Genomic DNA, 27,596 nt, shown 5'->3' with positions numbered 1-27,596 from the left:
CTCCGTAGCTGCACTTACTTTTTTTATTTTTATTTTTTTAAAGATTGTATTTATTTATTCAACAGATGGAGAACACAAGTAGACAGAGAGGCAGGCAGAGAGAGAGGGAGAAGCAGGCTCCTCGCTGAACAGAGAGCCTGAAGCGGGGCTCGATCCCAGGACCCTGAGATCATGACCTGAGCCGAAGGCAGAGGCTTAACCCACTGAGCCAGCAGGCGCCCACGTAGCTGCATTTCTTAAAGCATTATCAGTACCGTGTCTTATTTCCACTGATCAAGTGCATGTCTCGTGCCCCAAAGGGCTGGACATACTCAGATGACTGGATGAACGCAAGCAAGAGGAAAGAAGGAAGGAAGTTCCGTGAAGGCAGGGTCGGGGCCGCCCCTGCAGGGGAGAGGCGGCCGGTCACCATGTTCCACTGCGGCATGTGTCAGAGGAAGAGAAGGAACGTTGCTGACCCTTGATCCATGCGGACAAAAAAAGTGGGAACTAAAGCCTGTCGGTGGCTTTCAAAGGTGTTAGGGACGGTTCTGCAAACATCCCCTGAAAGTCTAAGTTTCACTCCTGTGTTCAGAGACTGTAAGGACTAGGCAAGGGGACTTCACTTCCCCTCCCCGAACGCACCCCCCATGGCAGACCCTGTGGTTGGTGACTTTTACGTGTTCTTTCCGAGAGGCTCACGTCTGTCTCCTCGCTCTGTGGGGGTTCGGCCTCCCTCCCTCTCACACACACACATTCATGGGGAACCTGGTCTCAGGAATTCTATTCCAAAAACCAATATGGCACTGCATGTTAACTAACTAAAATTTAACTAAAAAAAAAAAAAAAGAAGAAGAAGAAAGAAAGAAAGAAAGAAAAGAAAAATAGAAAAAATAAAACCTAGTCTCAGAAAAGCAGAAGAATGTAGGGCAGGGAGAGGCCGGTGGATTCTAAAGAGCAGCCACGTAAGAAGAAATAAGATGTCCTACACCGGGGTCCTCCCAAGGGTGGATGGGTGCGCCCTTTCCCAGGCAAACAAAGCAGAATGTGATGCGTAAACGTGCTCGGGAGTTCTTCCAGCGTGGCGCCTCCTGTCCTCTAGCGAGCTTAGCTTCGGGAAGATCCGCCTTCCGGGAGATCCGCGTGCCCTCCCTGCAGTGCGTATGCTAACGGGAACAAGGGCCTGAGCTTCAGCCGGAGCTTTTGTCCCACTGAAAACTCCTTACCCAGGCCTGTCCTGGTGCTGCGTGTGGCAACATGTGGGTTCGAGGTTACTGGCTCTGCCTCTGCGGAACGGGAGCCCAGCGGACCGGTCAGACACAGACAGTAACAAAGGGGCGGGGCCAGAGGATCAACAGGCGAGGAAGATTGAGCAGAGTGAGGACCCTCACACTAAGGGACAGCCCACCAGGGAGGAAACAGCCGATCTAGGAAGGAAGGAACGTGGGGCAGGAGGGCGCCATCGAATGTGTTGCAAGCCTTAAGAAGAGCCCTGCGGAGCTGGGAACCCATTTAATGCAGGCTTGTCTAAACTCACTTTATTCCCCTTTTATCTGCCAGCCGTGGTTACCCAGGGCATGGTTCCAACAGCTCCAAGAATACCAAACTTGGCCGCGTGCTAACAGTGCTGAAAATTACCGCAGTCTCTTTAAGTACTTCAAGTGGAGACACACACCTTCATCAGAAAGCCCAGGGAAGGGACGCCTGGGTGGCTCAGTGGGTTAAAGCCTCTGCCTTCGGCTCAGGTCGTGATCCCAGGGTCCTGGGATCGAGTCCCGCATCGGGCTCTCTGCTCGGCAGGGAGCCTGCTTCCTCCTCTCTCTGCCTGCCTCTCTGCCTCCTTGTGATTTCTGTCTATCAAATAAATAAATAAATCTTTAAAAAAAAAAAAAAAGAAAGCCCAGGGAAATGTCAGGACTTGCCTCCCCGTCCTGAGGAGGACAGGGTGCTGTGTGCTGTGTGTGTGCATGTGTGTTTGCACGCCCCCGTGTGTGTGTGTGTGTGTGCGCGCGCGCGGTGGCCTGGTGGTGCGATGCAGTGGACGGATGGCACTAGGGTGAGGACAGGCGTGAGGACCAGAACATCTCCCTGCCAGGCTCGTGGTGGGACTAAATCTGCTGTACATGGGAATCCAATCCTTCCACAAAGAAAAGGTCCCCTTCCTGGGGGGCTCCCAGCTGCCCCGGCAGAGGTTCCTAACCCAGCCGGAAGGTTTGCACGGCGCCCACAAACCTGTGTGTTTCCCGGCGGGCTCCGACCAGCACGCTCCCACACTGGAGCCTCCCATTCCCTGTTCCTCCCCCCCCCGCCCCACCCTCGGGGCCAGCATCCTGTAAACCCAATTCTCATGGGGCCCACCCCACCGAGGGAGCTCTGAAACCGGGCTTCCCATTCCACCCCACCCCCTCCACCCACGCAGCTGAGCTCACCCGGGGCGGCCTCTTTTGCAACTTTACCAAGTCTGTGCGTGAGAGGGAGAGGAGGAAAACAGAAGGAAGTCGCTTGGCTTCAACAAGCCATTCTGATCCAAAGCCTTTTTCCTCTGAACCGGCCGAGATCTTTGCTCTAAGAGGAGACCCCCGGACTCAGAGAGAACGCCGCCTGCCCTCGGAGGCCAGATGCTAAGCAGCCACAGCTGTGAGCGCCCTGGAAGTTCTTTTCGGTTCTTCTGTCTGTCCCAGCAACCCCCAGAGGTACTGGGGTTTTGGGGTGGGGTTGGGGGGGAGGAGAGGCAAGGCACGCAAGGATGAGGCTTAGAATCTGGCAGCTGCAGGGCTTAGATCCAACCCAAAGACCCCCCACCCCACGCCAGAGAAACGTCTCTGGCTGGCAGCGAGCCCGGCAGCAAGGACTTCCCCGCCCAGCCCAGGGAGCTGGGGCCCGGCTCAGGGCTCTGCACGGGCCATCATTCTCAGCGGGAAGATACAGCTACTGGCTCAGTAGAGGAAGGCCAGCTAACGCCCTGGGTCGCCTTGCCACATCAACGGGGCACCTTCTTGGGTGGAACCTGCTGGCCAGTGGATCTCATCAGGGATCAAGAAACTCCTAGAGTAGGAAAGCATCCTTCTTGTTCTAAATCAAGACTGTGTCTCCCAGCACAGCTCTGCAGTGCTAAGTAAGCAATGAACAGAGTTGGACAGCTCTGAATTCTGGTCTCAGCTTGCCACTAATTCATTGCTCTTGACTCAGGAACCCACCAGACAGTGCGGGCATTTGTAAACTGCCAAGTGCCCTATAACTGCAAGGCATTATGCATTAATAAAAATAATTCGAGCTTGTCAGTCGATGCCCCATCACAGAAGTCCCATAGACATAGTGACTTGTCTGTAGCCTCAGATCTATACAGTGCTGATGCCCGGTAGACACATAGTACATGTGCTAGATGGATGGACGGATGGATGGATGGACGGATGGATGAATGGATGGAAATGAGTGAATGACTATTTATTGAAGATTCATTATTCCGGGCATGGGTCAGGCTCTATGGAGGGATAGAGAAGTGGGAGGCAGTGTCCTGTCCTCGGGGCACTGACAGCCTACTTAGCGAGACGGGACCAACACTTCAGGAACTTAAAGAACACTAGCAAATACTGAGCCTCCTGAAACCAGGGCTATGAGTACGCTTCCTGGAGTGGAGTGGAGGGAGCAGGTCTAGACCTGCTGGGATTTAGGAAGGCAAAGCAGAGTCACGAGCCTTCCCTCAAAGCAATAAAGCTTTTCACTCCATAGATAGCTTCCTTTCAAATACAAACTTTATTCCCAGGATCCTAAATCCCATTATTTTTAAGGCGGCTATATTTATCGGTTTCCAAGATGTGGGAGCAGGGAGGGGAGGCAGTGAAGGTGCGGTAAGGCGGTAGGAACAAGGTGGGGAGACTGTCTGCTTCGGAATTCACATCTGCCCCTGCTCACTGGTCTCCTAGTCCGCAGAAATGACACCGCACCCAACACCAGCGACGCGGGAGATTGTAATTGGGTCCTGATGGGGGCCAGCTGGATAGGGAGAGAAGGGAAGTGTGGGGGTGAGAGGAAAGCAGATCCAGGAGTTCTTGTAAGGCTGGCCCCGAGCCCCAGGGCTGTTGGAGCAGACGGGGGGTGGGGTGGGCTTCAACCCACTCTTTCTTGCTCCCCAGGGACTGGGCTACAACCATAGCTTTGGCTGGTGGGCAACCAGGGCTCCAGGCTTAGAAGGGATGTCAGGCAAGAAGGGGAGAAGAGTTAATCACGTGCAGTAGAAAGTGAGTCTCCGCACACTCGGCTCTGGGCGGACCAGGGCTGGCTGGAGGCAGGGCTCTGCCTCCCAAGCCAGCTTTTCCCTGTTACTTAACAGTGGAAGGTGATGACTCAGCCTGAGCTTTAAGAGGATGCCCAGCTTTGAAGCATCCGAGGCAGCTGAGGGAGTGGGAGGAGGCTCAAAAGGACAGCTGTTGCCAAACTCCGGCCAAGGGCAGAGCCCAGAGGACATGGGAAGGGACTTTGGCCACCATCTGAAATCTGCCCATGCCTCCTTCATGAGCCCAGCCAGTGTCTTCTGCCAACCTGCCTTCCCTTGCTAATGATACGGTCCTGGTCACCCTCCTGTTCCTGCTAGTTATCCTGAGTGCAAGGACCAGGCTATTGTAAAAAGCCAGCTCAGAAAATTCTGCCTTCTTAGGGTGGGGTAGGAGATCTGCAGTGGCAGGATACTTCCAGGGCAAATCTGTGGAAGGGGACTGGGGTGGGGGTAAGGGAGGGAGCTCAGAGTCAAGGCCAAGGTGAGTCACAAGGGTCTAAAGAAGAAAAGACTCAAGAAAGAGTCAAGGAGTAGACTTGAAACCTCAGAAGGTCTGGCATGTGGCAGAGGGAGGGAGCATGTTTGTGTGGCCCCAGGAGAAACCCACCACTGGTGGAGGGAAGGAGTTCTGTGGGGCAGGTCTAGTTCTGTCTTACCATGATGCAGTCAAAATGGCTCAGACACTGGGCGGTGTTGGACTAGATCATCTCTGAGGTCCCTCCTCCAGTGTGCGGGGGCGGGATCCACACCGGTGGCTTGAAATCAGCCACGGCAGGAGTGTCTACACCATGGAAAGCGGCAGGTGCAACAATTTCCGGTCTCTGCCACCAACCGCCATCCCATACAGTTGTTGACCATTTATCTGGGTCTTCCCCAGTTGGGGGAGCCTGTGCTGCTCTAAGAAATGAGGCATGCCGCCCTGCAGGATAAGCCAAGGCCATGAACCACGTTCGTATTACGCAGGAGGGAACATACTCACCAAGGTCAAGCAATTCACCAAGGTCACGAATGTGTGGAGAACTTGGACTCCAAAACTCGTGATCAGTCCCTGCTACCAGGGATTTGTCTTTTCAGGACATCCACCCATGTGCTCTTTTTAAAGAAATTGTAAGGTTTTGTATTTGATATTGTTTAATTACCGTAACAGCAGAACCTTATGTAACAAATTTTAAAACAAGATGCACATAAAATAAAACAATAGCTCCCAGCTTCTCATCTGCCTTTCCCCAGCTCCTGTCAATCATTTAGATGGAGAGTATCTCTCCACAGCTTTCTGGGTATACAGGACAAGCAGAAATATAATACTAAACATATGGTCCACAGCGGGAGGTGGTTGTTTTTGTACAACTGAGATCATAGTATACAAAATGTTCGGGGATGTTCTTTTTAAATTGCTCTCATATTTTTCTACTTCATTACTTAACTCTTTTTAAAACGGCCTCATATTCCAAAGTCTGAATGGATCACGATTTATGTAGAGAATCGCTCATCGATGGACACTGGGTCACAGCAGTGTTCTCCAGCAGTCATCTTTGTACAAAGATATGTTTGCGCATAGGTGCATTTCTGCAGGATAGATTTCTAAAATTAGAATCTGGGATATGACATTTTGCCATTATCTAATTTCCCTCCAAAAAAGGCCGTGCTATTCAGTCTGTCCACAATATACAATAGCAAATCCTCTGTACATTTGCCTACACTAAATGTAACCGTCGGTATTTTTAAATTTGCCATTCTCTGGCAGGTTAAAAAAAAAAGGTATTTTTCAATTTTGTAGGTCTCTAAAAATCAGTAAGGTTGAGTATCCTTTCAAAGCTTACTACTTACCATTCACAAGCCTTTTGCCGGTTACCCATTCCTATGCCTTGCCCACTTTTATGTTGTGTATTACCTTTGATTACCTGTAGGGTGCTTCCCCAGTAGTACTACTGATTCTCTGTTACACACGTCTACTGTCTACCTCCCCTGCCCTCACCACCAGCTTCCCCGTCGTAAGCATCCCAGCTCCGCTGCCCCACATCAAACCCACACACCACCCAGCCTGTAGCCTCGCTAATGGGGCTCTGAGTGGCTGCTGTCCTAGGCTTGTGAAGACACTAGAACAAGCAGGTAGGCCTAAATTCAAATTCTACCTCCAAGTCCAGGCCCTACCACTTCCAGGCTGTGTTTTTAGAGAAAAACTACCTCCTGTCTATAAACATCTGTTTCTTTAGTGGTAAAATAGAGACTGGTTGTGTTAGTCCCACAGGTGCCTTCTGTGTGCTAACAAGAGTCATAAAAGAGCTAACATTTTTTGAACCTTTCATTTGGGCAGTACATGTATTATGATAATGTATTCTCTCATTTAACTTCTCCGCGAGATGCCTATTTGTATTTTTATATTCACAAAGTCCTCCATACAGTGCCGGGCAAACAGCGTATGGCGTGAGCACAGACAACTCCAAGATGGAGGCATGGCCCTGTCACAGCCTGCGAACCCATTGCCCCCCACGTCCTTGTGCTGAATCTTGACCCTAGTTTTCAGTCCTCACACAACAGCTCTCGTTCCGCAGACTGGTCCCCTCCAGTCCCATTTGGAACCTCTTGTCAATGTGGCTGCTTTTCTCTCCATCTCCTCCAACTCTGCTAGGGTTTGGTTGGGGCGCACCACACCCGAGCCCAGCACCCCAGATCCCATGCACGCAGATTCTATGGGTCCAGACTCAGGAGGTCAGGAAGCAGCATGGCAGAGGAGCCTTCTGTGGCCTTCAGTTCAAACCCTGGCTTGCGCTCCTACTACCTGGATGGCCTTGATGGGGTATGAGTGACTTGGCTTCTCTGAGTCTCAGGTACTCATCTCACAGGACTCTTGGAGGATTCCCCAGGCTCTGAGAGAACTCAGAGCAGCCCATGCAGGGGGTCTGCAGGCTCTCATTCCTTTGCCAGTTGTCCCTGCCTCCCTGTGGTTCTGACTCCCTTTCTACGGCACTGCATTATCTTTCGAAGCTAAGTTAGCATCTTGCACCAAAGCCTTTACGAAAGAGCTTACCATGGCTCCCACTCCCCTCCTGATATTGAAACTGATGCTTGGAGACATGCTACCTTTCAGCAGCTTCTGAGCCATTTCTCCCGTGGGTGGTTTCCCTGTGAGCAGTGATACCCATGATAAAAAGTCACCATGACTAATACCTGGAATGATCTTCCTCTGCCTGTCTGGAGCATAGGGAATGTTTGCTGAAGGAACAAAGGAATGAATGGACAGAATCTTGGCCTGATCCCCATGACCCTTCTTAAAACTTGCTGCTTCTCCCTGCTTTTTCCTATCTCCATGCCCTTCACCTCACCCTTCCCTGAAGCAAACCAACCAACTTGTCCATTCACCTATTCCCAGAGTTCTGATTACTTCACTCCTCCCTCTGAAATATCACCCCCTAACCACAAGTCTCAGGGCCCAGTTGGACTGCCAGCTTGTCTCCCTACCTGCAGATTCCCACAGAACTTTCTCTGTGCACCCGTTAGGATGTAAAACTACACCTTCTTTCTGGCACAACCACTCAGCCCTGTGCTTTCTCCCATAATGACTCCCTAGTGGGCAGGTCCTATTTGTTCCATGCTTGTGCTCCTCCCTGTATCTAGTGCAGGGCTTTGCAGCAGGGAACAGGGAGGTATTTCTGGAATGACTGTCATGGATCACCAGGACCTGTTGCCCGCCATGCCAACCCAGCCCTCCTGGGTTATGACAGAAGGTCCAGTGACACCAGCTCTGGCTCTTGGGACAAGCAGCTCTGAGCAGAGCCTCAAATCATTCTTGGGCTATGACATGCTCATGGAAGGACACGAGCAGCCCTCAGCCTCCAGGGCTCATTGTTTTAGCTTTGCACTCACTAGGCACCCCAGGCAGGGCCCCTGTGGCCAATGAGTTATAGCTCCAGTAGATAAAGTATGTTTCAACCAGAAGGGACCTTGAGTCTTTGGGGCCCAACCTGTCCACTCTCCAGTTGGAGAGTCAAGACTCCAAAAGTGGAAGGAACTGGCCCAAAGCCCCTCAGTGGCAGAGTGAGAGAACAAGGTCCGAGGACATCTGCTGTAGAGCTTTTTCCCAGTACCAGGGGAAGCTCAAGCTCTTCTGACACCTTAGCCAGGACGAGTCAGATCAAGGTTTGCTCAGTACACCTACCGAGTACATCCAAGGACGGGAGACTTGGATTCCTGCTGGGAATTCTGTTTATGTAAGTGCGCCTGTAAGGGTAGAACCCAGAGAGCCAGTTAAGCAAACCCCTTGCAACAGTTTTGCTGTAGCTTGTTAAATAATAATAATAATAATAATAATAATAATGATAATACACGCATGCTAGAGAAAATGCACACACACAGGTGCATGTATTTCTCTTACAGGAATAATACCTGTTTGCCATGTTATTTTAAAAAAGGAACATACTAAAAAGCAAAGAGAACACATGTTAAACTGTGTAATTTCCTACCACCCAGAATTAACCACTTAAATTTGTTGTATATTTCTTTCTAGACCTTTCTCTATACCAGTGGGAACTTGTGTTCATAATAGTTGGGGTGGTATCATATATACAGTTCAGTGTCTTCTGTCTTTCATTTAGACCTTAGGAGGTTGAGCCTGGGTGGCTCAGTTGGTTGGGCATCTGCCTTCAGCTCAGGTCATGATCTCAGAGTCCTGGGATCAAACTCCACATCAGGCTCCCTGCTCAGCAGGGTTCTGCTTCTCCCTCTGTCCCTCCCCCTTGCTCTTGCTCTCTCTAATAAATAAATAAAATCTAAAAAAAAAAAAAAAAAAAAAAAAAACCTTTAGACCCTATGGTATAAGCGTTTTTCCACATTAATATAATATTCTCCAAAACTCCACATTAATGACTCATTGCATGCCATGATTTATTTGCTCACCTCCTCTTTTTTTTTTTTTTAGATTTGTATTTATTTATTTGACAGATACAGCAAGAGAGGGGACACAAGCAGGGGGACTGGGAGAAGGAGCTCAATCCCAGGACTCCAGGATCATGACCTGAGCAGACACTTAAGGACTGAGCCACCCAGGCATCCTTTCCCACTTCCTTGTTGTTGAATGTTTATAAATAATACTGTGAAGAACATTCTTGAACAAGAATCTGTGCCCGCATCTCAGATTATTTCCTTAGGACAAATTCCTAGAAATGGAGGGCAGAAACATTTTTAGGGCTATCAATACTTGCTGCCAAGTAGCTTTCCAGAAACATGTACCAGTTACACCCCCACCAGCTGCATTGGAGAAGAGCTTTTTGATTCTGGGATTGCAGCGACACCTCGGGCTGGGGGAGGGGCGCTCTCCCATCTAAAGCCTCCCGGGCAGTCCTGACAATAGACCCCTTGTCCTGCCCCCATCTCCTCTTCCCACACTGCCCTCCATCCCTGGCTCCGGGCTTGACTGTCCTTGAGGCCTCTGTTCAGTCCTGTCTGGTCGTCTTGGCGCTCCAGGCTGCCTCCAAGAGCAGGGTTGGTAAAGCTGAAGGGTAAGCCATGTGCCTGTCCTGTGGGACCACCACACTTACAGCCTCAGGGAGGCCCCAAGAGGAAGCTGGTGAGGGGGCGTAAGGATTGCTGATCATCCGTCTCTGTGGGCGAAGAACCCCACCTCACTGGGCCCAGAGCAGTGATCTGCACATCAAGGAAGGGAAAGCAGAGGCCAGCCCCAGCAGCAGCGGCTGCGGGAGACTCGGACCAGCATGCAACTGACTTCTGTTTCCCTGCAGGCTCTGACATCCCTCCATGAATCCCCGGAAGAAGGTGGACCTGAAGCTCATCATCATCGGAGCCCTGGGGTAAGTCCAGATCGGCTCAGGGGATGGGGGTTGGGAAGCGGCCCCTACCCAAGGGCAGGGAGACCTCCTGAATAATTCCCACCTACCATGGGTCCCTCTCTGATTCAGAGTGGCACCAGGGAGGACATCCCACCCCCAGGAAGAGAGAGAGCTCAGATAAGCAAAAGAGCCTGAGAGCTGGGCTGCCTAGTTTCTGGTTTATGTGGATGAGTCCCGGCTTCTTGAGTCCATTCCTTAGTCTCCTACTTCTCACTGTGGTCACGGGACTGCAGGTGTTAGATATTCAGACTCTCGGAGAGATGGCGGCAGGAGGGGCATGGCAAGATCTGAGAATGGTGGGCTGTGTATGTGTGTGCGCGCGCGCGCGTGCATGCACTGCTCACATGTGTCTGGGGGTTTGTCCTCAGTGTAGGAAAGACTTCCCTCCTCCACCAGTATGTGCACAAGACATTTTATGAGGACTACCAGACCACGCTGGGGGCCAGCATCCTCTCCAAGATTATCATCCTGGACGACACAACTTTGAAGCTGCAGGTGAGCAGCTCAGACTTTCCCTCTTCAGCATGCATGGCTGGCAGTCATCCCACATTCCTTAGCTAGCCACTCACGGAGCAGTGTGCACCAGGAGCTACAAAGGTCTGGAGCAGAGATCAGCAGACTTCAACTCAGGGGCTGAACGTGGTCCACTACCTGTTCTTAGTAAATTAAGTTTCACTGGAACACAGCGTGGCCGCTGTTTACTTACAGTCTATGGCTGCTTTCCCCGCTACAGCAGAACTGAGTAGTTGCAACACGCAGTGTGGTCTGCAAAGCCTACGATATTTACAACATGGCCCTTTAAGAAAAAAATTGCTGATCCCTGATCTGGGGGCAGGGGGTAGAAAAAGGACAAATCTAGGAGTTGGGAGGCCTCACTCCTAGTCTCAGGTCCTCTGGAAATCTTGGTAAGTGGCCTTGAGCAAGTCACTCCCAAGGTCCAAATCTGACAGATGAGAATAACTGTGCTTGTCCTAATGAGCCAGGGGAAATGTGCGAGCTCAGACGATGGTGCAAAGATGCTGTGGTGTCCATGGGCGAGAGAGCGAAGATGCCCGTGTGTAGAAGGACCCCAAGTACCTGTGCCAGGGCTGTCTTGCCTCCGACCCAGAAAAGGAAACTTTGACATCATGTGGCCCTGTTGGGCCTACCTCCAGGCCCTCATCACGGCCTGATGGGGTGGCTGCTCTTTCCCTCCAGATCTGGGACACAGGCGGACAGGAGCGGTTTCGCTCCATGGTGTCCACATTCTACAAAGGCTCCGACGGCTGCATCCTGGCTTTCGATGTCACCGACCTAGAGTCCTTTGAAGCGCTGGATACCTGGCGGGGTGATGTTCTGGCCAAAACTATTCCAATGGAGCCCTCCTACCCCATGGTGGTACTGGGAAACAAGATTGATCTTGCAGACCGGCAGGTACTGTCCATACTTTCGGTCACCAAACATTGTGTGAGCACCTACTATGTGCCAGGCCCCCTGGTAGGTCCCACACATACCGAGCTGAATCAGACATAGTTCTTATCTCTAGAATCTCGCAGTCTAGCAGTGGATACAGAGACTCTAAAAGATGATTATGATAAATGCAATGATAGAGATAGACCTATATTTGGGGACCCCAGTGAAAGGATCTACTCAAGCCTAGAATAGAGAAAGGGCATCTGAGAGAAGGTGGGTTCCAGGCTGAAAAAGTAGCCTGAGCAAAGGCAAGAAATAGCATGATGGGAGCTGAGAAGTGGAAGCAATTCTATCTAGAGACAGGGAATGGAAGAATTAAGACCTCAGAAGAAGGCAGGTGGAATTTGAATTAACTTGTAGAATAGTATTTCCACCCAGGGTCAGACAGGGGATTGCAGTTATATATTCTTGACTCTATAAATTTTCTGGGAAAGTTAGTAATACATATTTTTATTAGCATTCACGTATTCTGGATCATCTGGCTAACTATATGACAGCCTGTCTACTCCATAGCTATAGTGACCCCACTCATGTAGGTGTTTACCGCTGTAGTGGGATTGATTAGAGCTCTTTTCTTCTTGCATACTAATGAGATAACAATAGAGGTAGACTTAATTTGTAAAAGATGCTCTTGTGCCAGATGAAGCTTAAATGACCCTGAAAAGAGCCATTTGAACAAGGTTGTCTTGGTGTTTCAAATAGAGAAATGAGGGAATGAGCGGTCATCTTTGAGCTATATTTTCACAACGGTTCAAACAGAGAAAAGGATAGAACTGAGGCATCATTTGGAATGATGGGTGGATAGACAGACGAACAGATGGACAGGCTGGATGGATGGATAGATGGGTGGATGGATGGATAGATGGACCAACACGTGTATGGGTGGATCGATGGATGGATGGATGGATGGGTGGGTGGATGATGGTGCTTCCAACGAAGTTACCACTGTCATTAAGAAGAGTCTCCTGTTCAAAAAGAGTTTAAGGAACTTGTAGAACAACGAATTGGAGATGACAGTAGGATGTAGAATATATAAGAATAAAACTTCAAAGGAGATGTCTGTGCTGGGAATAGAAATCTAGGCAACATCGATTCTGTGGTCACTTCAGGTTGCAAATTTAGGGTCAGTTCTCTAATTGCAAACATCCGATCTCAGGTAATAATCAAAGTCCTAACTTCATTGAAAGACCAGGTGTCTCCCTTTCTTTTTCCAGCTTGGGGCAGTTATAGGTGAGAACACTGTGGTCTAGGTGGGGGAGATGGTCCTTTACATCTCATTGCCAATTGTATGTGTCCATGCTTCCTCCCCCTCCCCCAGATAATTCTGGCTTCAGACGCTGTCAGAAACCAAGCAAGAGGGATGGGGCGCCTGGGTGGCTCAGTGGGTTAGAGCCTCTGCCTTCGGCTCAGGTCATGACCCCAGGGCCCTGGAATTGAGTCCCCCATTGGGCTCTCTGCTCAGAGAGGAGCCTGCTTCCTCCTCTCTCTCTGCCTGCCTCTCTGCCTGCTTGTGATCTCTGTCTGTCAAATAAATAAAATCTTTAAAAAATTAAAAAAAGAAGCAAGAGGGAGAAGGCAGGAGATCAGGAAAATCCTGGTTTGATGGGTACTATCATGAGATACTTTCTACTTTCTGGTCCTAATAGGTGTTTCAAGTTCTCTCTTCCACAGGTTATCTTTGGGTCCTTAAGCAGCCTCCACGGGAAGCATTTATTGCCCCTCCCATGACCAGGATCATGCATTCCCCCCCCACCCCCCATCTCCTGAGTTTCCATCCTCCACACAGCTGGGGGCACCAGATCCTGCAGGCAGTGCTGCTGAGGGAATTTATAACAGCTCCAGGCTGGCGCTTGCTGTGGAGTCACCACCCCACCCCCACCCCTGTCTGCTTCATGAGGCCTGCCCTCGAGCTCTGGCTCCCTCATGGGGGGGGGGGGGGGGAGGGAAGGATTCATTCTCCTGGCAGTCTGTTCTCTCTCTGCCCTGTCACCTTTTGCCTTAAACCCCTCAGGGGCATGTCAGGCACCTGTCCACTGTACCCACCAAACTGCAGGGGTCGGATGCTGGGCTTTTCAGGGGGCCTCCTTGTAGCCTCCTTTCAGCAGAGGCCAGGCTTTACCCTGTTCTCTTTTGCAGGAGGGGAAGGTGTATACCCACAACACAGCTATTTCCAAAGAAATCCTTTTCAATCCTTTCCTATCCATGCTGTGGGTCTTAGAGTCATCTAGCAATTGCTTGGTCATGAACTTTCGGAAATGGGCAAGCTCCTGGGACGGTCTGTCCCCCAACCTGCTTTCTATCTGACATCCACCAAAGTGTAGCACCTCTGCCGAAACTCCCATTTTAACATCCTGCTTCATGAGCCTGCAGGTCAGAGCGGGAAGTTGAAGGATTTCAGGCCTGAGAGTCTGATTTTTTTTTCTCAGTGAAATCAGAGGCACCAGCTTCTATTGAGCAGGAGGAGGAAGGGAGCCAAGTAGAAGTCTTCAGGAATCACGGTGAAGCTTTGCCAGTTACCCTGGAGAGAAGTCAAAGTCAAGGATAAGAAGGGGTGACACTAGAGGCTCAGGTGACGGAGACCAGGAGTTAGAGCTGGCATCTACATGGGTTTTTCTCCAGTAGCCACGTGCGGGTTGAGAGCCAGGAACGAGGGACCGAGGACTGAGGTGTTTCCAGACAGGAGTGGCTGAAGGGTAGCGATGTGGGGGCATGGACAGCCACCAAGGGAAGAAGAGAGCCGAGGAGAGGTTTGAAGGAGCCGGCAGCTGCGGTGTCCACGGCGGAAGGGCAGGGCAGAAGGGGGGTGTGGGAGGAGGTTGAAGGGAGGGAGACTGTGTCGCAGAAGGGGAGTCCAGATTCAACACTTGACAGAGGTCCCCTGAGTCAAGACCTGGGAAGAGGAGGCTGAGCTGGAGAGAAGATTCAGTCTGTGTTCCGCTGGAGGGGCAGGGACGGCGAGGCTGCCCTGGGAGGCGCGGGCGACGGGGGTCAGGATGGCAACAAGCAGGCTAGAAAGAACAGGTGATGACTCCCAGGGGTGGACGGGTGTCTGTCCAAGCCTCACGGGCATGGGAGATGTCTTCGCTCTGCAGAGAGAGGAAAGATAGAGACTTGAAAGAAGCAGAGAGGACCCAGGCAAGCCCATCCCCCTTCTCTGGGGTCTCTAATGAGCATCATTTGGAGATAACCCCCCACTGGTGAGGGTGACACGCCAATCAGAGACTCCAGGGAAAAAAGCCGGGGCTCAGCCAAGGTGGAGAAGTGAGAGAGGACCCTGGAGGAGGGCGGGCGAGGGGAGTCGGTCTGTCCATGGGCAAGCCCTGGGGAGCGCATCTGTGGAGGGAGGCAGAGGCTGGAGGTGGGGAAGCACTGGGCAATAATGAAATGAGAGCAGAGAAGTGGAGAGGAGGAACCGTCAGTGAGGAGAGGGAGGCTGGGAAGCCGCTGCCCCTCGGTGTCCTTGTTCTGCTCCTGCTTAGCAGAGGGTTTGGGGACAGAAAAGGCCAGCTGAGATAATGCTCTGCGCTCTCACTTGCGCAGGGCTGAGTGGCTAAGAGCCAGGGGCCCCCTGAAGAAGTGCCTTCCCTGGGCTCAAATCCAGGGGACAGGGAGCTCAGACACAGACCTCAGGAGCTGGCCTGGGGCTTGAAGGAAGTGGCACCATAAGGCACATGAGGGTCATAATACACCAAAGTCGCTGTCAGCCTCCCTCTTACTTCCTCCAACCGATGGACTGAGAAAACACCGGAGTTTTTCCCACTTAATAAAAAGGAAGTAAATGTTTAAAACTGTATTGCTAGATTTAGGATGAGGAAAAAGTTCTGGAGACCCATCCATTCCTACCCACAACGCGAATGTGCTCAATGCCACCGAACTGCACCCTAAAATATAGTTAAAATGGTAAATTTTATGTTTATGAAGATGCTGTGTATGTTACCACAATAAAACACATATGTGTTATATATGTATGTATCATATATACATATATTTACCACCAGAATGATTTTAGAGAGATTTGTTGACTTAAAAAAACAAAACAAAACCCTATTCCTGCTATAGAAGGTCATAGTGGGAAAATACCAGTTTGGTAGAAAGAACAGCTCCACTAGAACCCATCCTTACAAGGAATTTATTCACTAGAATGTAAATTCTTTGCTCTGTGCCCATGTAGGCAATTTCTGACTCATCACCAACATGGGAATTCTATTTTCTGAAAATATTCTCTCTTATTTTTGCTAGTGGTTTGAGATGTATCTGACACACTGTTAGCATTTATACAGTTGGTCGTTTAAAATGTATACTAGGGGTGCCTGGGTGGCTCAGTCGTTAAGCATCTGCCTTCGGCTCAGGTCATAATCCTGGGGTCCTGGGATCGAGTCCGGCATCGGGCTCCCTGGTCAGTGGCAAGCCTGCTTCTCCCTCTCCCACTCGCCCTGCTTGTGTTCCCTCTCTATCAAATAAATAAATAAAATATTTAATAAAATAATGCATACGAGATGGAAAGGCGTCATACATAAAATTATGCAGATTGAGCTAGATTTATCAAACATTTGCTCTCTGACAAACAAGACTGTAGCAGAAGAAAAATGTTAATAGTATATATTGTCAGCCAAAAGCAAAGTTAACCAAAGTAATGCTTTCAAAAATTTCCTATTTCCCAAGTCCCCAAGCAGCACACCCTGAATTGATTTCCACAGTCCGAGCCTAGAGTATAAAGATCTGTCATTTTATAAATAAAAGACACGATGATTGAAACAATCATGAAACCACAGCAAGAGCTGGAAGCCAGTAGTGAAAGGCGCCTCTGGGAGGCTTAGTTCCCAGGCCGGCTCACTGGGTTTGAGAAGGGAAGGGGAAGGGACCTTTTTAAAGGTTTTTTGTTTTTGTTGTTTTGTCTTTGTTTTTTTGAGAAAGAGAGGGAACATGAGTGAGTGAGAGGCAGAGGAAGCAGCAGGCTCCCTGCTGAGCAGACAGCCTAGTGTGGGGCTCGATCCCAGGACCCTGAGGTCATGACTTGAGCCAAACCCAGGCGCCCCAAGAAGGTTAATTTATGACATAATCTCAGCTGATGTTTTGGAGCGTGTATTTAACTATTCAGTATCAACCCAACAGAGTAAGATCAGGGGTGCTTAAGATAAAATGCCTGTTAGAACCAGGCAGGAGACAGGCCCTGTCACTGTCACTGCCCAGCCCGGTGTCCAGTGGTGGGAGAGGGGAGGGAGCCGAGCCAGGTGGGTTGCCGCTGCAGGGTTGCCATCGGGGCTCTGTGGTTGCTGGGCCTGTGGGCACTCATCCCACTTCTGCGTCTCTTGCCACGAAATACAAGAGATGTCCCTGTATCCTGGAGAAGCAGAGGCCTTGACTTGTTTTCACTTGACTTCCGTTTTTACTGCATCTGCCTCCTGTGTATCAGTGTTGAGTCTCGTCAAATGCTCATCACCTGGGGTGGGGCAGAGGGTTGGGCGGGGGCGCAGAGGGGCTGGACAGAAAGAAGGAAAGCAGGAAGGCACTGGAAGGAGTGTCGGTCCCGTCCTCGCCGCTGGAGGACTTGACAAGGCAGGAAGCCCTTTGCGTTACTAAGGAGCCATCCAGGTACAGTGAGGAGCTCCTCAGGCCTATTTATTTGTGGTTACCGGTGAGGACACTACAAATCACCAGGCACCCTTGACCCTTCCTCCAAAGAGTGCAGAATGTTCCTGAACTGTGAGCCTTCGTGGTTGCTCACCAGGACTTGGGCATCCGTGCTCCGTGGAAGGAAGCAGTCCGGGCCAGTTCTGGGGCCCTCCCCAGAAAGGCAGGAGGGTCCCAGAGATCAGACGCCAAGACCAAGGCCTAGGGTTCCCCCCCCAGGACCTGGGCATGGGGCGTGGAGGTGTCTGCTAGCACCCCAAAGGACAGGCTGCTTGGCTGACCCCAGGCTTTGCACCCCTCCCACCGCCGGGCGATGCTGGTGTCAGCAGAGGCCCTGGGAGGGACAGCTGGGAGCCCCCGGTGCTGCCGTCACACCCAAGACCCAGGGAAGCAAGAACCAAAGAGACAAGGGACAAGGATCCTTCCTTTATTTAATCCCAGTGAGACAGTCATTGCCAGGACATGCAGGGGTGAGGGAGGCCGTCTCTGATTTCCCCCCAGCTGCGCTGTCTTCTGGGAGAGAGGCAGAATGTCCTTTCTCCATGTTAACCCTGCCCCCTTAAGTAAAATGAAATCATGGTTTCAAAGTACCAAGCACAGCAAATGTTCGCTCTATGGCCATTTCCTCCTCCCGGAAATAATTGAATGGCTCCAATTGTCTTTGGAAGGAACTCGCAGGGCTGCCGGGTGCTTTCCAACATGCTCAAACCCTGATGGGCCTTTTGCAGTCAGGGAGAGATGTACACTCATTCCACCCGCATTGAGTGGCCCATGGTGCCAGGTCAGTAGCTGAAAAGACCTTGAACCGGAGCTCCAGGAGCCAGTGGTCTAGCGGGGGAGGCAGGAGGGGCACGGTCCTCATGCGGTGCCCTACAGAGGGCGGCCCTGATGTCACTGGAGCCCTGAGCTGGGCTGCCTTCCTTCTTAGCTGTGTGACCTGAGGCAAGTTGCTAAACCCCTCTGAGCCTCTTGTTCTTATCTATAAAGTGGAGCTGATAAAACCCATCTCACAAGGTCACGGGCAAGACTGAATGAATTAATAGGACAAGACATCCAGCCCATGGAAGCGGCTTACCCACTGTTCCTAGGACTCCACCCTGGGGAAGGAGGGTTAGCAAGGACCTGAGTCTGTCCTCAGCAGCAGACCTCTTGGGCACAGGCCCTAGTCAGCCAGCTCCGGGGATGGAAGTCCTCCATCCCGGCTGGTGTCTGCAGTGTTCATCTCCTTTTGAAGCGACAGGAGGAGGAGCCAACGGCAGGAAGAGGTGCCTAGTGTGAACCTTAGGAAGGTAATATAGTACAGTGAGCGCTAATTCTCTTCCAGGTCTGTGCTCAAGTCCTGCTCAACCCTATACACTCTGAGCACGGACCTCAGTTTCGCCATCTGGAAAATGGAGCTAACAGTAACCACCTCATAGATCTATGTTAAGAAAGAATGTATGTAGGAGCACCTGGGCAGCTCAATGGGTTAAGTGGCTGCCTTTAGCTCGGGTCATGATCCCAGGGTCCTGGGATCGAGCCCCACATCGGGCTCTCTGCTCAGCGGGGAGCTTGCTTCTCTCTCTCCCTCTGCAGCATTCCCTGCTTGTTCTCTCTCTCTCTCTCTCTTCCCTCCCCCATCTGTTTGTTTGTTTGTTTTTAAGGAGTGCATGTCAAGTTTCGGAAACATGGAAGATTCTTGATAAATGGGAGCAGAGGTGCGGATATGGTGACGGGCAATATGACGACGGTGGGGATGGTGGCGGTGATGATACAGGGTCAGTGATCACGTCTTCCCTCATTCAGGTGCCCCAGGAGGTAGCCCAAGGCTGGTGTAAAGAGAAGGATATCCCCTACTTTGAAGTCAGTGCCAAGAATGACATCAATGTGGTGCAAGCCTTCGAGATGCTGGCCAGCCGGGCTCTGTCCAGGGTGAGTGGCTGTGGGGACTGTACCTCTGGGACCGGCCCCCAAGGATGAGGAACTTGGGAGCTTCCAGAGAATACACTGGGTGCATGTAGGACCATGGGTAGGACAGGCTTGCTCGTCGTCCTAATGAGTTACGCAATGGGCTCAGCTGTACCCTGATTCTGAGCCCCAGAAGGCCAGAAGTATGAGGCTTCCTTGGGGGGAGAGCTGGTGCTCCTCTGTCTGGCAGAGTATCATCTATGCAGTTTCTGAAACAGACGGTTCTGCCCCTCACCTCTGGACATGCTCATGCAGTAGGGTTTGCGAACAATGATCTAGCTCAATCCGGGCTGGTGGGAAAGAAGCCCCACAGGCCCAAGCATCTGTCCAAGGGGAGATCAAGTCTGCCGCAGTTGCTGACATGCTCCAGTCAAACAGCCAGGTAGCTGTGGCCCCCGTGTTGAGTGTGTCATCTGTGCGGGGCAGTGCGCAAGGCTCGGGGCCCCTTGCTCTCTGGAGGCAGCCCGATAGGCCCACACATGGTCACAGTACAGGTGTGTGCTGGGGAAGGATTTAGTGGGGGGCCCCTGAGAAGCGGCGCGCACCCCAGCTGTGGGGGGCGGGGAGGGCGGGACGATCAGGGAAGACAGGAGCAGGGTTTTCATCCCCTTCGGATACGGAGTCTGGAAACTCAGAGGAGGGTTCCTGAGTGATCAGCACAGGGCACGGATCAGCTTGCCTCATCAGCCTGCCACATGTAATCAGGGTGGTCTTCTCAGAAGAAGGGAGAGGCTCATGGCAGCAATGATTTTGAATTGAGGAAAAGAGCATGAGAGATGGAGGGTTTCCCCTCCATGCAGGTGCCTGCTGATGTTGTGGGTGACCAGGTGCCGGGCCCCGAGGCCCTGCCTGGGGGCATCGCAGCAACCCCCTCCTAGCGGCCGCCCACCCGGAGAGACACCCCGTGTGTGCCCCCCAGACATCTCCAAGCCTTCATCCTGGGGTTTGCCCCCACAGGCTGTCTTTGTGCTTCCCCTCAGCCCCCAGCCCCTGCTGCCTTGTGTTAAAGGGAAGCTGGAGGCGTCCGTCTCTAGCGCATGATCGAGAGGTGTGGTTTTATGACACAGTCGGCAATGTTGGCTCTTAACCCACAGCTGTGCCTGCTCATGCCGTTCCGCTGGAAAGCGGAGAAATGTTGTCTGACCCTGTATGGCGCTCTGATTCTCCGCAAACACTGTGTAATGGTTGCCAAATGCTGAGTCACGGGGAAGCACCATCTGCCCACAGCCCGTGTCTGTGTGTGGCCGGCATCCGCCCTTTCTGAAGAAGGAGTGTCCTTTATTCTTAAAGTTACATCTTTCTTGCTGTGTCCACTTTATGAAGTTCTCTACTGATGGTGGTGGTGGTGGTGGTGGTGGTGTGTTAATATCCTACCTGGTAAGAGAATAGCATAGCAAGCCCAGGTCAGTCCCTCATGTCGATGGTGGAAACTTACCAATGAGAAGTCTGGAAGTCACAAATACGGTGTCCACAGCAGGCTGACCTACATTCGAATCCCGCTCTGGTGCTTCCAAGTGGACCCCTGGGCAAGACATGGGACTCTCTGGGCCTCAGTTTCCTCGTCTGTAAAATGGAAATAATGCAATCCCAGAAACATTGATTGATTCTCAGGCTAGGGCTGGAGCTAGGGACCTCAGGGGCTCTAAGGTCAGGTAGGGGAGTAAGATGTTCACAGACAGGCTGTCGTGGAGCTACGTGCCCCAGAGGGAGCAGGGTCAAGGCACAGAGATGACTCAGTGCAGGCTGGCTGGTGGCAAGGCGGGGTGAGGATGCTGTCTACAAAAGGGGCATGTGACCTGGGTGTTGAAAGACAATACGGAGTTTGCTGGTGGACACGGGGGCGGGGGAGCGCAGGAGACGGACGGAGAGAAGGGCATGGCCAGAGGCCCAGGGACCAACCCACAGGGCTCACGTGAGGAACCAACTGTGGGTCGGTCTGTAGAAGGAAACATGGCATGAAGGGAAGCAGGGGTGTGGTGCAAGCAAGGAAGATCCCCAAGGTCAACAGCAAGGATCATGAGGTCCTGGAGAGCCCCAACAGGGACTTGAAATTCACGCTGCGGGTGCGGGCTCTCCAGACTGCACCACTGGACCCGAGGCATGTGGGGGCTCACCCAGCACCTTGACACCCCACCATGCGTGTCCTTTACTCAGAAACTGGAAGGAGAAATATTTTCACATTAAAATGAAACAAACATAATTACTAGAGCGTAGAATCTAAAATTCACGTGGATGTTTAAAGCGAAACTGGAGATTGCACATTTCTAGTTTAAGGTCAAACATGTTTTCAAAGACATTTTCTACCAAGGGCTTTTCTCTCCTTCCCAGGGAGGTGGTGGAGGGAGTGAGGGAGATATGAGGGGTCGACGGGGAGGAAAGCCCCAGGCTAGGGCTCCGAAGCCCAGTGCATCTGATGTTAAGTCCAGACTCTACCTCTTAACTGTGTGTCCTAAAACAAGTCATGCAGCCTCCATCAGCCACCACTTCTGTCTCTTTGAAGTAAAAATAATAATATCTTCCTACTGGAGTTGTTGCAAGGGCCGAAGAAAGCAATTCATCGTAGAGAGACGGCACTGAACAGAAGGTAGCTGTTTTAACACAGGAGCTCTGCATAAGGGTTTCCGCCAGGGGAGCTCCCTGCTTCGTGGAGAGCGGGCCCCAGGGGCAGATGAGAAGGTACTGCAACAGTCCAGGCATGACAGAATGGAGGTGGCAGGACTGGGTGGATTTAGCAGACTTCGGAGGGAGAGCCTCAGCGGTTGATGATGGATGTAGGAGAGAAGGAACCAGTAGCTGTTTAAAGTCGATGACCAGGTTCCCAGCTTGGCAATCGGAGGCAGGATTAAGTACAATGCTAGGGATCAAGCTAGAGAAGAGAGGGGAGAACACAAGCATCTAGAGGAGGGAATGCTGCGGTCCACTGGGGCACATGACACACTCGTGGTCCCTCAGAACATCGGAGTTCTGCAGCAAACTCTGGTTGGAAAGTGATTTGTGAGTTCAACACCAGAATAGATCCGTGGCTAACATTTTGAAAGGAAAGGTGGTAAGTACTTCAGTATCCTGATCTGGCCACTTTCAAGGATGGGGCTACTTAGCTATTCCAAAATACTAAGAATGCCCTCATGATCCAAGAAGGGACACCACCTGCTTCAAGGGTTCTGGGATGATGAGAGGTTGCTCTTACCAACTTGGCACACTCTCTGGGCTGGGAGCGGTCAGGCCTGGCCCCCGTGGGCGTGACCTGCAGCCTGGAGGCCCAGTTCCTTCTAAGCTAACAGGAAAAAGACACAATCGCCAAGTCCAGGAGGGAAGCAGGCTGGCTGGTGAGCAAGTAAGCTTGGTGAAGGGGCAGGACCTTTCTGAGGTCCCCCAGAGGCAGGATCTAAAGGCAGGGCCATAGCGGTGACCAGGCTTGCGAGGACAGATGCCACAGTCAGTCACAGCGCTTGGGCCCACAGGTGCGTGCGTGAGGATGGTACTGTGTGACTTTCCAGTTAGACGCACACATTGCCAGGGGCACGGAAATGATGTCAGAAATGGGAAGGACTCTGGTGACACGGACCCGAGGAGGTGTGACTATTAGTGGGTGAAGATGGCTGGTGTGAAGACCTCAGGTTTTGCCAGTGTAATGAATGAGGAGGTTTCTCGCACCTTCCAGAGGCAATGATCTGTTTGACTCTAGAATAAAATGCAGAAGAGCCAGAAAGCTTGGCTGCAGCGCCCCCGGGTGCACCCAGTCTCTTTCCCCAGAGGTTAGCATTGTGGACAGTGGCACAGGCTTCTGGTCACGAGGGGCTCTGGGGTCCCATCGGGGCCTTGCATGGACGTGAGGGTGGGGCACACTTGGGGGGATGAACCAACAGGCCCTGCCACCTGGGCCCGAAGATCCGGTTAGGAAAGTTCCAGATCCCAGCCAAGGTCTCGGGCTTTCATGATGAGGGAGGGACCCAGAAAACAGCAGACAATAGGAGAATCCTTCTGAAACCTTCCTCTCAGCGAGAGCCGGATCTCTCGGTGTAATGGGGGCCTTAGTCAGGGACACTGTGCTCTTCCTTGGCCATCGCAGGGAGGTTCAGAAATGTCAGGATGGTCACATTTCGTTCTGTGGCGTGAGGGGACCCTTCACCCAGCAGAAAGGGCCAGCGGGAGGACTGGACACATGGGGAGCTGCCCAGGCCAGAGCCCGCACGCCAGGCTGCACGGTGCTGGCGAGAAGGAGCCACCCAGCCCCATTTACTCTTCTCAGACACCTTGGGTGGGGTTCTGTTCTCTCAGGGAAGCCCTAGGATGGCCCTGGGTCAAGTGTGGCATCCACCCCGGCCAGGGGGAGACTGATCTGGGGTGTGGAGACATCTCCAGAGTGATGGACCCCTTGCAGAGCAAACACAGCCCCTCACCCCCGGCACTAATCCTTCCTGTTAAAATTATTATCATTGTTATTATTACATTATATACATTCTAATAATTCTAAATATTAATCTGTCCAGGGATACCCAGGCTGACGAAGGCCCCGTAAGACCCTCCGTGGGAGAGCTGAGGGACAAGGGCTCTCCAGAAACAAACTATGTGGAAAAGGGCCGGGTCCCGGCTCTGCACGTCAGGCTAAATGACCTCGCTGTCCGGGGGTGGCAGGGAGTCCTGGGGCCTCAGGGGACCATCTTCTGTGTCTCAGGGCACAGTAGGGGAGCCCTGACACCACCTCCTGGGACCCAGGGCCGCAGCGTTAAGGGCTGTGACATTCACCTGGAGTGACGGGGGTGCTTGGGTCCACGCCAAGGCAGCAAGAGGCCGACTCGCACACTCACACACGCAGTACCAGTGGCACGGGCTCGGACGCCTAAGCCTGCTGACTGGTGAGAGCCGGGCAGAGTAAAGAGGTGGGGTCCCCGGAAGTAGAGACCCTTTCGCCCTTGAATTCATCTCCTGGAGGAAGGGTCCCCTTGCCCATGCCGCCCTCACCCAGAGCCAAGCAGGGTGGGTCCTGGGAGAGAAGCGGCCCCCCTGGGTGGGGAGAGGCTTTCTCTGGACATTGCTGGGACCCAAGGGTTTGGGAAGGTGGGCGGAGAAGCAAACAGGCCCCTCAGAAATGCTGAGTCTGTTTCAGGGGGGACAGAGGCCATGGGAAGGGCCGAGGACTGACGGGGGCCCTCCAGGTGCCCTGGCGGCGGTGGGGGAGGCTGGGAGGCAGACGTGGTGGGTGTTTGTGAGGAGAGGTCTCCAGCAGAAAGGAGTGGGTTGTCATGTCTGCCTGAGGTCCGATGTCACCTCGGTTTCTCCCTCTGGAGAATGGAGAGTTGTGGGACCTCGTTGGAGGTCAGGAGACTTATGCCGTCCACCTGCTCTGGGCTCCGGGGAAGAAGCTGGAGGAGGGGAGGAAAGAAGCAGGTGGGGAAGATCAGTGCCTGCCCCCCCCACCCCCCTGCAACCCCCATCCCCCACCCCCCATCCCCCCACCCCCCACCCCCGCTCCACCAGGACCTCTGCTTCCTCCCAAAGCATTAGGGAAGGAATAAAAAGCCCAACCACCAGCAGCCAGACCGAAGGTAGGTGAGGTGCTTTACCTCTCAGGATGTGAGCTCTGGCTTCTCTTTTCCCTCCCCAGTATCGCAGCATCTTAGAGAACTACCTCACAGACTCCATCAAGCTCTCACCAGAAGACCAGTCCAGGAGTAGATGTTGCTGATCCTTCAGACTCCCGCCCTGGTGCTCAGACGAAGCCTGCTTGGGACCTGGGCATCCCGGCCCCCGCCAGCCGCCCCCCGCCCCCCCGCCGCACCTGCTCGAGCCCAGCCCCAGCAACCCAGGCTCTGCGGCTGGAGCCCCCAATCCCCTCGCATCTGTGCCGGGCCCAGATCAGAGTGCAGCCCCCACCTCAGGCTGAGTGCAGTGAGGACACAGCTGGGCCCTCAGGGGCCCCCATGGAACCCAGAATGTCACAGCCCAATCTGGACCCCGGAGGAGTCACCGATCCCTCGCTGGCTCCAGCCTTCCTGCTTCCCGCCCTCCCCAACACAGTCGTGCTGCAGAAGACGCAGCTCTGCGGGCAGATGGGCCGTGGTCTCCGGAGTCCTGTTCTACGCTCTTGTGAGCTGGCCTTCTTCGTCCAGGCCACCACACACCCGCAAAACCACAGGACAGCTTGGGATCAGGCCGCAGCTCAGGGTCCCTTGGTCACCAGGCCAGGAGAGAGGGCCTGCTTCAACCCTTGGTGGCCATGGTCCAGGCCTGGAACATCGCTCTGTCCCCCCCAGGGTATGGAGCCCAGGAAAATGCACCAAGGATTGGCTCATTCCTCTCTGCCGGAAGCTCAGACGACTCCTATAAATCTCTCTCAGCCTCGGCTTGCTGGTTGGCCCAGTGGGAGTGGTGTGTTTCCCGCCCACCTCAGGGTGTGCTTTCGAGGACCTGAAGGTCAGCTTAAATCTCAGTTGCTCTCGTTGGTACGCATTTATTTATTCCTTCAGTGAGTATCATTGAGTATCTCTGAGGTACAATGCACGGAGGTCCAGTGACAAATGAAACCGACAGGGACCCTGCTCTCCGGAAGCCCACGTTCTGATAAGGGAGAGAAGTCACAGGCACAGAATTGAAACCTATTCTCAAATAGTAGATACGCGCTTGAACAAAGCATACAAGGAAATGGGGTAGAAAGAAACAGGAATGGCAGTTGCTGCTGTTTCAGACAAAATGGTCCAGGAAGGCTTCCCTGAGGAGGCATCATTTGGCATAAGGACTAGAGAATGCACAGGAGACTGGCACTGGAGATCTAGACAAAGAGCATTTTAGGGAGAGGAGGTAGCAAGAGCCAAGGCCCTGAGGTGAGGACAGGCTTGCTGTGGTCCAGCAACAGTGCAAGGACAGTCATTTACCTGAAGACTCAAAGCTGCTGCTGTCCCAGAGACAAGCAAAGGGGACCCCGCACCCCCACAGCGGCTCCTTGAGCCGCCACTGATTGGCCACCAGAGGGCAGCCGTGCTCCTTGCAGGCTGAGTGGCTGACGGCCACCGCCTGACACTTGAAGCAAGGGCTTTTCTCTCCGTGCCAGTCCTCAAAGCTGGTCCTCAGGCTGTGGGCATGTTTAACCCGTGAGATCTGAGGGGTAGGAGAATCCCAGTTTCCTCCACCTGGCAAGAAATGGGCAGAAACTGAAACATGAATGATTCCGGCCAGAAATCCACATCAGTGACCCCTACTAGGATGAGGGTTCTGGAAAACTCGTAGACTCCCTGTCTCTGCAGACTCTCTGGCAACAGAGAGTACAGGCAGGGCCCAGCTGACAGGGGTGGCCGAGATGACCATTCGGAGGCTCCCAGGCCACATGACTGCCCGCCACGGAGGTCTCCTATCTGCACCAACGTACCCTGCCCTCAGCTCCGAGCAGAGCTGGCGTGGGAGCACAGGACTTCGGATGCCCTCTGACTCCGACGATACTCCCGGAAGTAGGGAGTCCTAGGGGGAAGGGGTCAGCAGGAGAGTCTGGGGAGCCTTGTCTCCCCACCCAGCTGTGGGATAAGGACTGGCTCATCCTGGGCAGCGGCATGTGTCTGGGAGTAAGGCACTGTCTGTGTCCTTCATGGGAGTGGTCTGCAGGTCACGCGGGCTTCCTGGGAGTCCCCCAGACTGTGGCTCGGACACACGGTGTTTGGGTATGTATCTACAGCAGCTCGTGCAATGGGCGTATGAACTGTTGCAAACTGTGCGCCACAATAATAAATGTGTACTTTATTGTTCTTCTTTTTGGCATTTTATTAAGTTTCAAAAACAACACCTGGGTGGCTTAGTCGGTAAAGCGTCTGCCTTCCGCTCAGGTCATGATCCCAGGGTCCTGGGATGGAGCCCTGAATCAGGCTCCCTGCTCAGGGGGGAGCCTGCTTCTCCCTCTCCCTCTGCTGTTACCCCTGCTTATGCTCTCTCTCTCTCAAATAAAGTTTTTTTTTTTTTTTTAAGTGAAATAAAATGCAAACAAACATGTTGCCAGAGTTCAAAATTCAAAAGATACTAAAGAGAAGACACAAAAAGTTAGGATTGGCTTAAGTAACTGGGGGCCCCAGGGCAAAAGAAAACACCACGCCCCTTGTTCCAAAATGAATTTCAAGACGGTGACAGCGGATCTTTAAACCAAGTGCATGGTCTTTGGAGAACAGGTTACACACACCCGGAGCTGTCCTGAGGAAGCAAGTCTGTGTTCACTGTTCTCCAGAATGCCAGAGCCCCCGGCCAGGCCCATCTGGCAGCAGACACACAGCGGCTTGTAGGTGAGGATCTGTCTTTGCCATAACCACGCGGAAAGTCGACCCCAGGCCTAAACTGGCCATTCTGCATCCTCCCCAGCATCAAGAGCAGGACAGAACTTTCCAGTGACTCGGTACAGACCGGTAAGGGCAGGTCCCCGCAGAAGGAGACCTCCTGTGGGGGCTGCAACTCTGGGCTAAGTGAGACCACCAGGGCCCAGGGGGGTAGCACTTCTG

At 52.6% G+C, this 27,596-nt stretch overlaps 1 protein-coding gene across 2 annotated transcripts; it reads left to right on the top strand.

Moving 5' to 3' along the window:
- Positions 1–2,372: 2,372 nt before the first annotated feature.
- On the top strand, positions 2,373–26,858 carry RAB7B (RAB7B, member RAS oncogene family). 2 transcript variants are annotated; one of them, XM_059146219.1, is made up of 6 exons: positions 2,373–2,672; positions 9,988–10,056; positions 10,464–10,590; positions 11,293–11,508; positions 18,964–19,089; positions 24,731–26,858. In XM_059146219.1, the coding sequence occupies exons 2-6, from the start codon at positions 10,004–10,006 to the stop codon at positions 24,809–24,811; spliced, it is 603 nt and encodes a 200-aa protein (XP_059002202.1). In that variant the 5' UTR covers positions 2,373–2,672; positions 9,988–10,003; the 3' UTR covers positions 24,812–26,858. The 2 variants fall into 2 exon arrangements, with proteins under 2 accessions (XP_059002202.1, XP_059002203.1); XM_059146220.1 differs by lacking the exon at positions 2,373–2,672 and adding an exon at positions 9,666–9,747.
- The last annotated feature ends 738 nt before the right edge of the window (positions 26,859–27,596 follow it).

Source organism: Mustela lutreola, chromosome 14 (assembly GCF_030435805.1).
Source record: "Mustela lutreola isolate mMusLut2 chromosome 14, mMusLut2.pri, whole genome shotgun sequence".
NCBI classification, from domain to species: domain Eukaryota; kingdom Metazoa; phylum Chordata; class Mammalia; order Carnivora; family Mustelidae; genus Mustela; species Mustela lutreola.
This window is presented reverse-complemented; position numbering and strand designations above follow the sequence as displayed.

Excerpts from the sequence above, each read along its gene's own strand:
- RAB7B (XM_059146219.1), top strand. The coding sequence starts at position 10,004 with ATGAATCCCCGGAAGAAGGTGGACCTGAAGCTCATCATCATCGGAGCC. Across the intron at positions 11,509-18,963 it reads TTGATCTTGCAGACCGGCAG|GTGCCCCAGGAGGTAGCCCA; the intron begins GTACTGTCCATA and ends TCCCTCATTCAG. Across the intron at positions 19,090-24,730 it reads CCAGCCGGGCTCTGTCCAGG|TATCGCAGCATCTTAGAGAA; the intron begins GTGAGTGGCTGT and ends TTCCCTCCCCAG.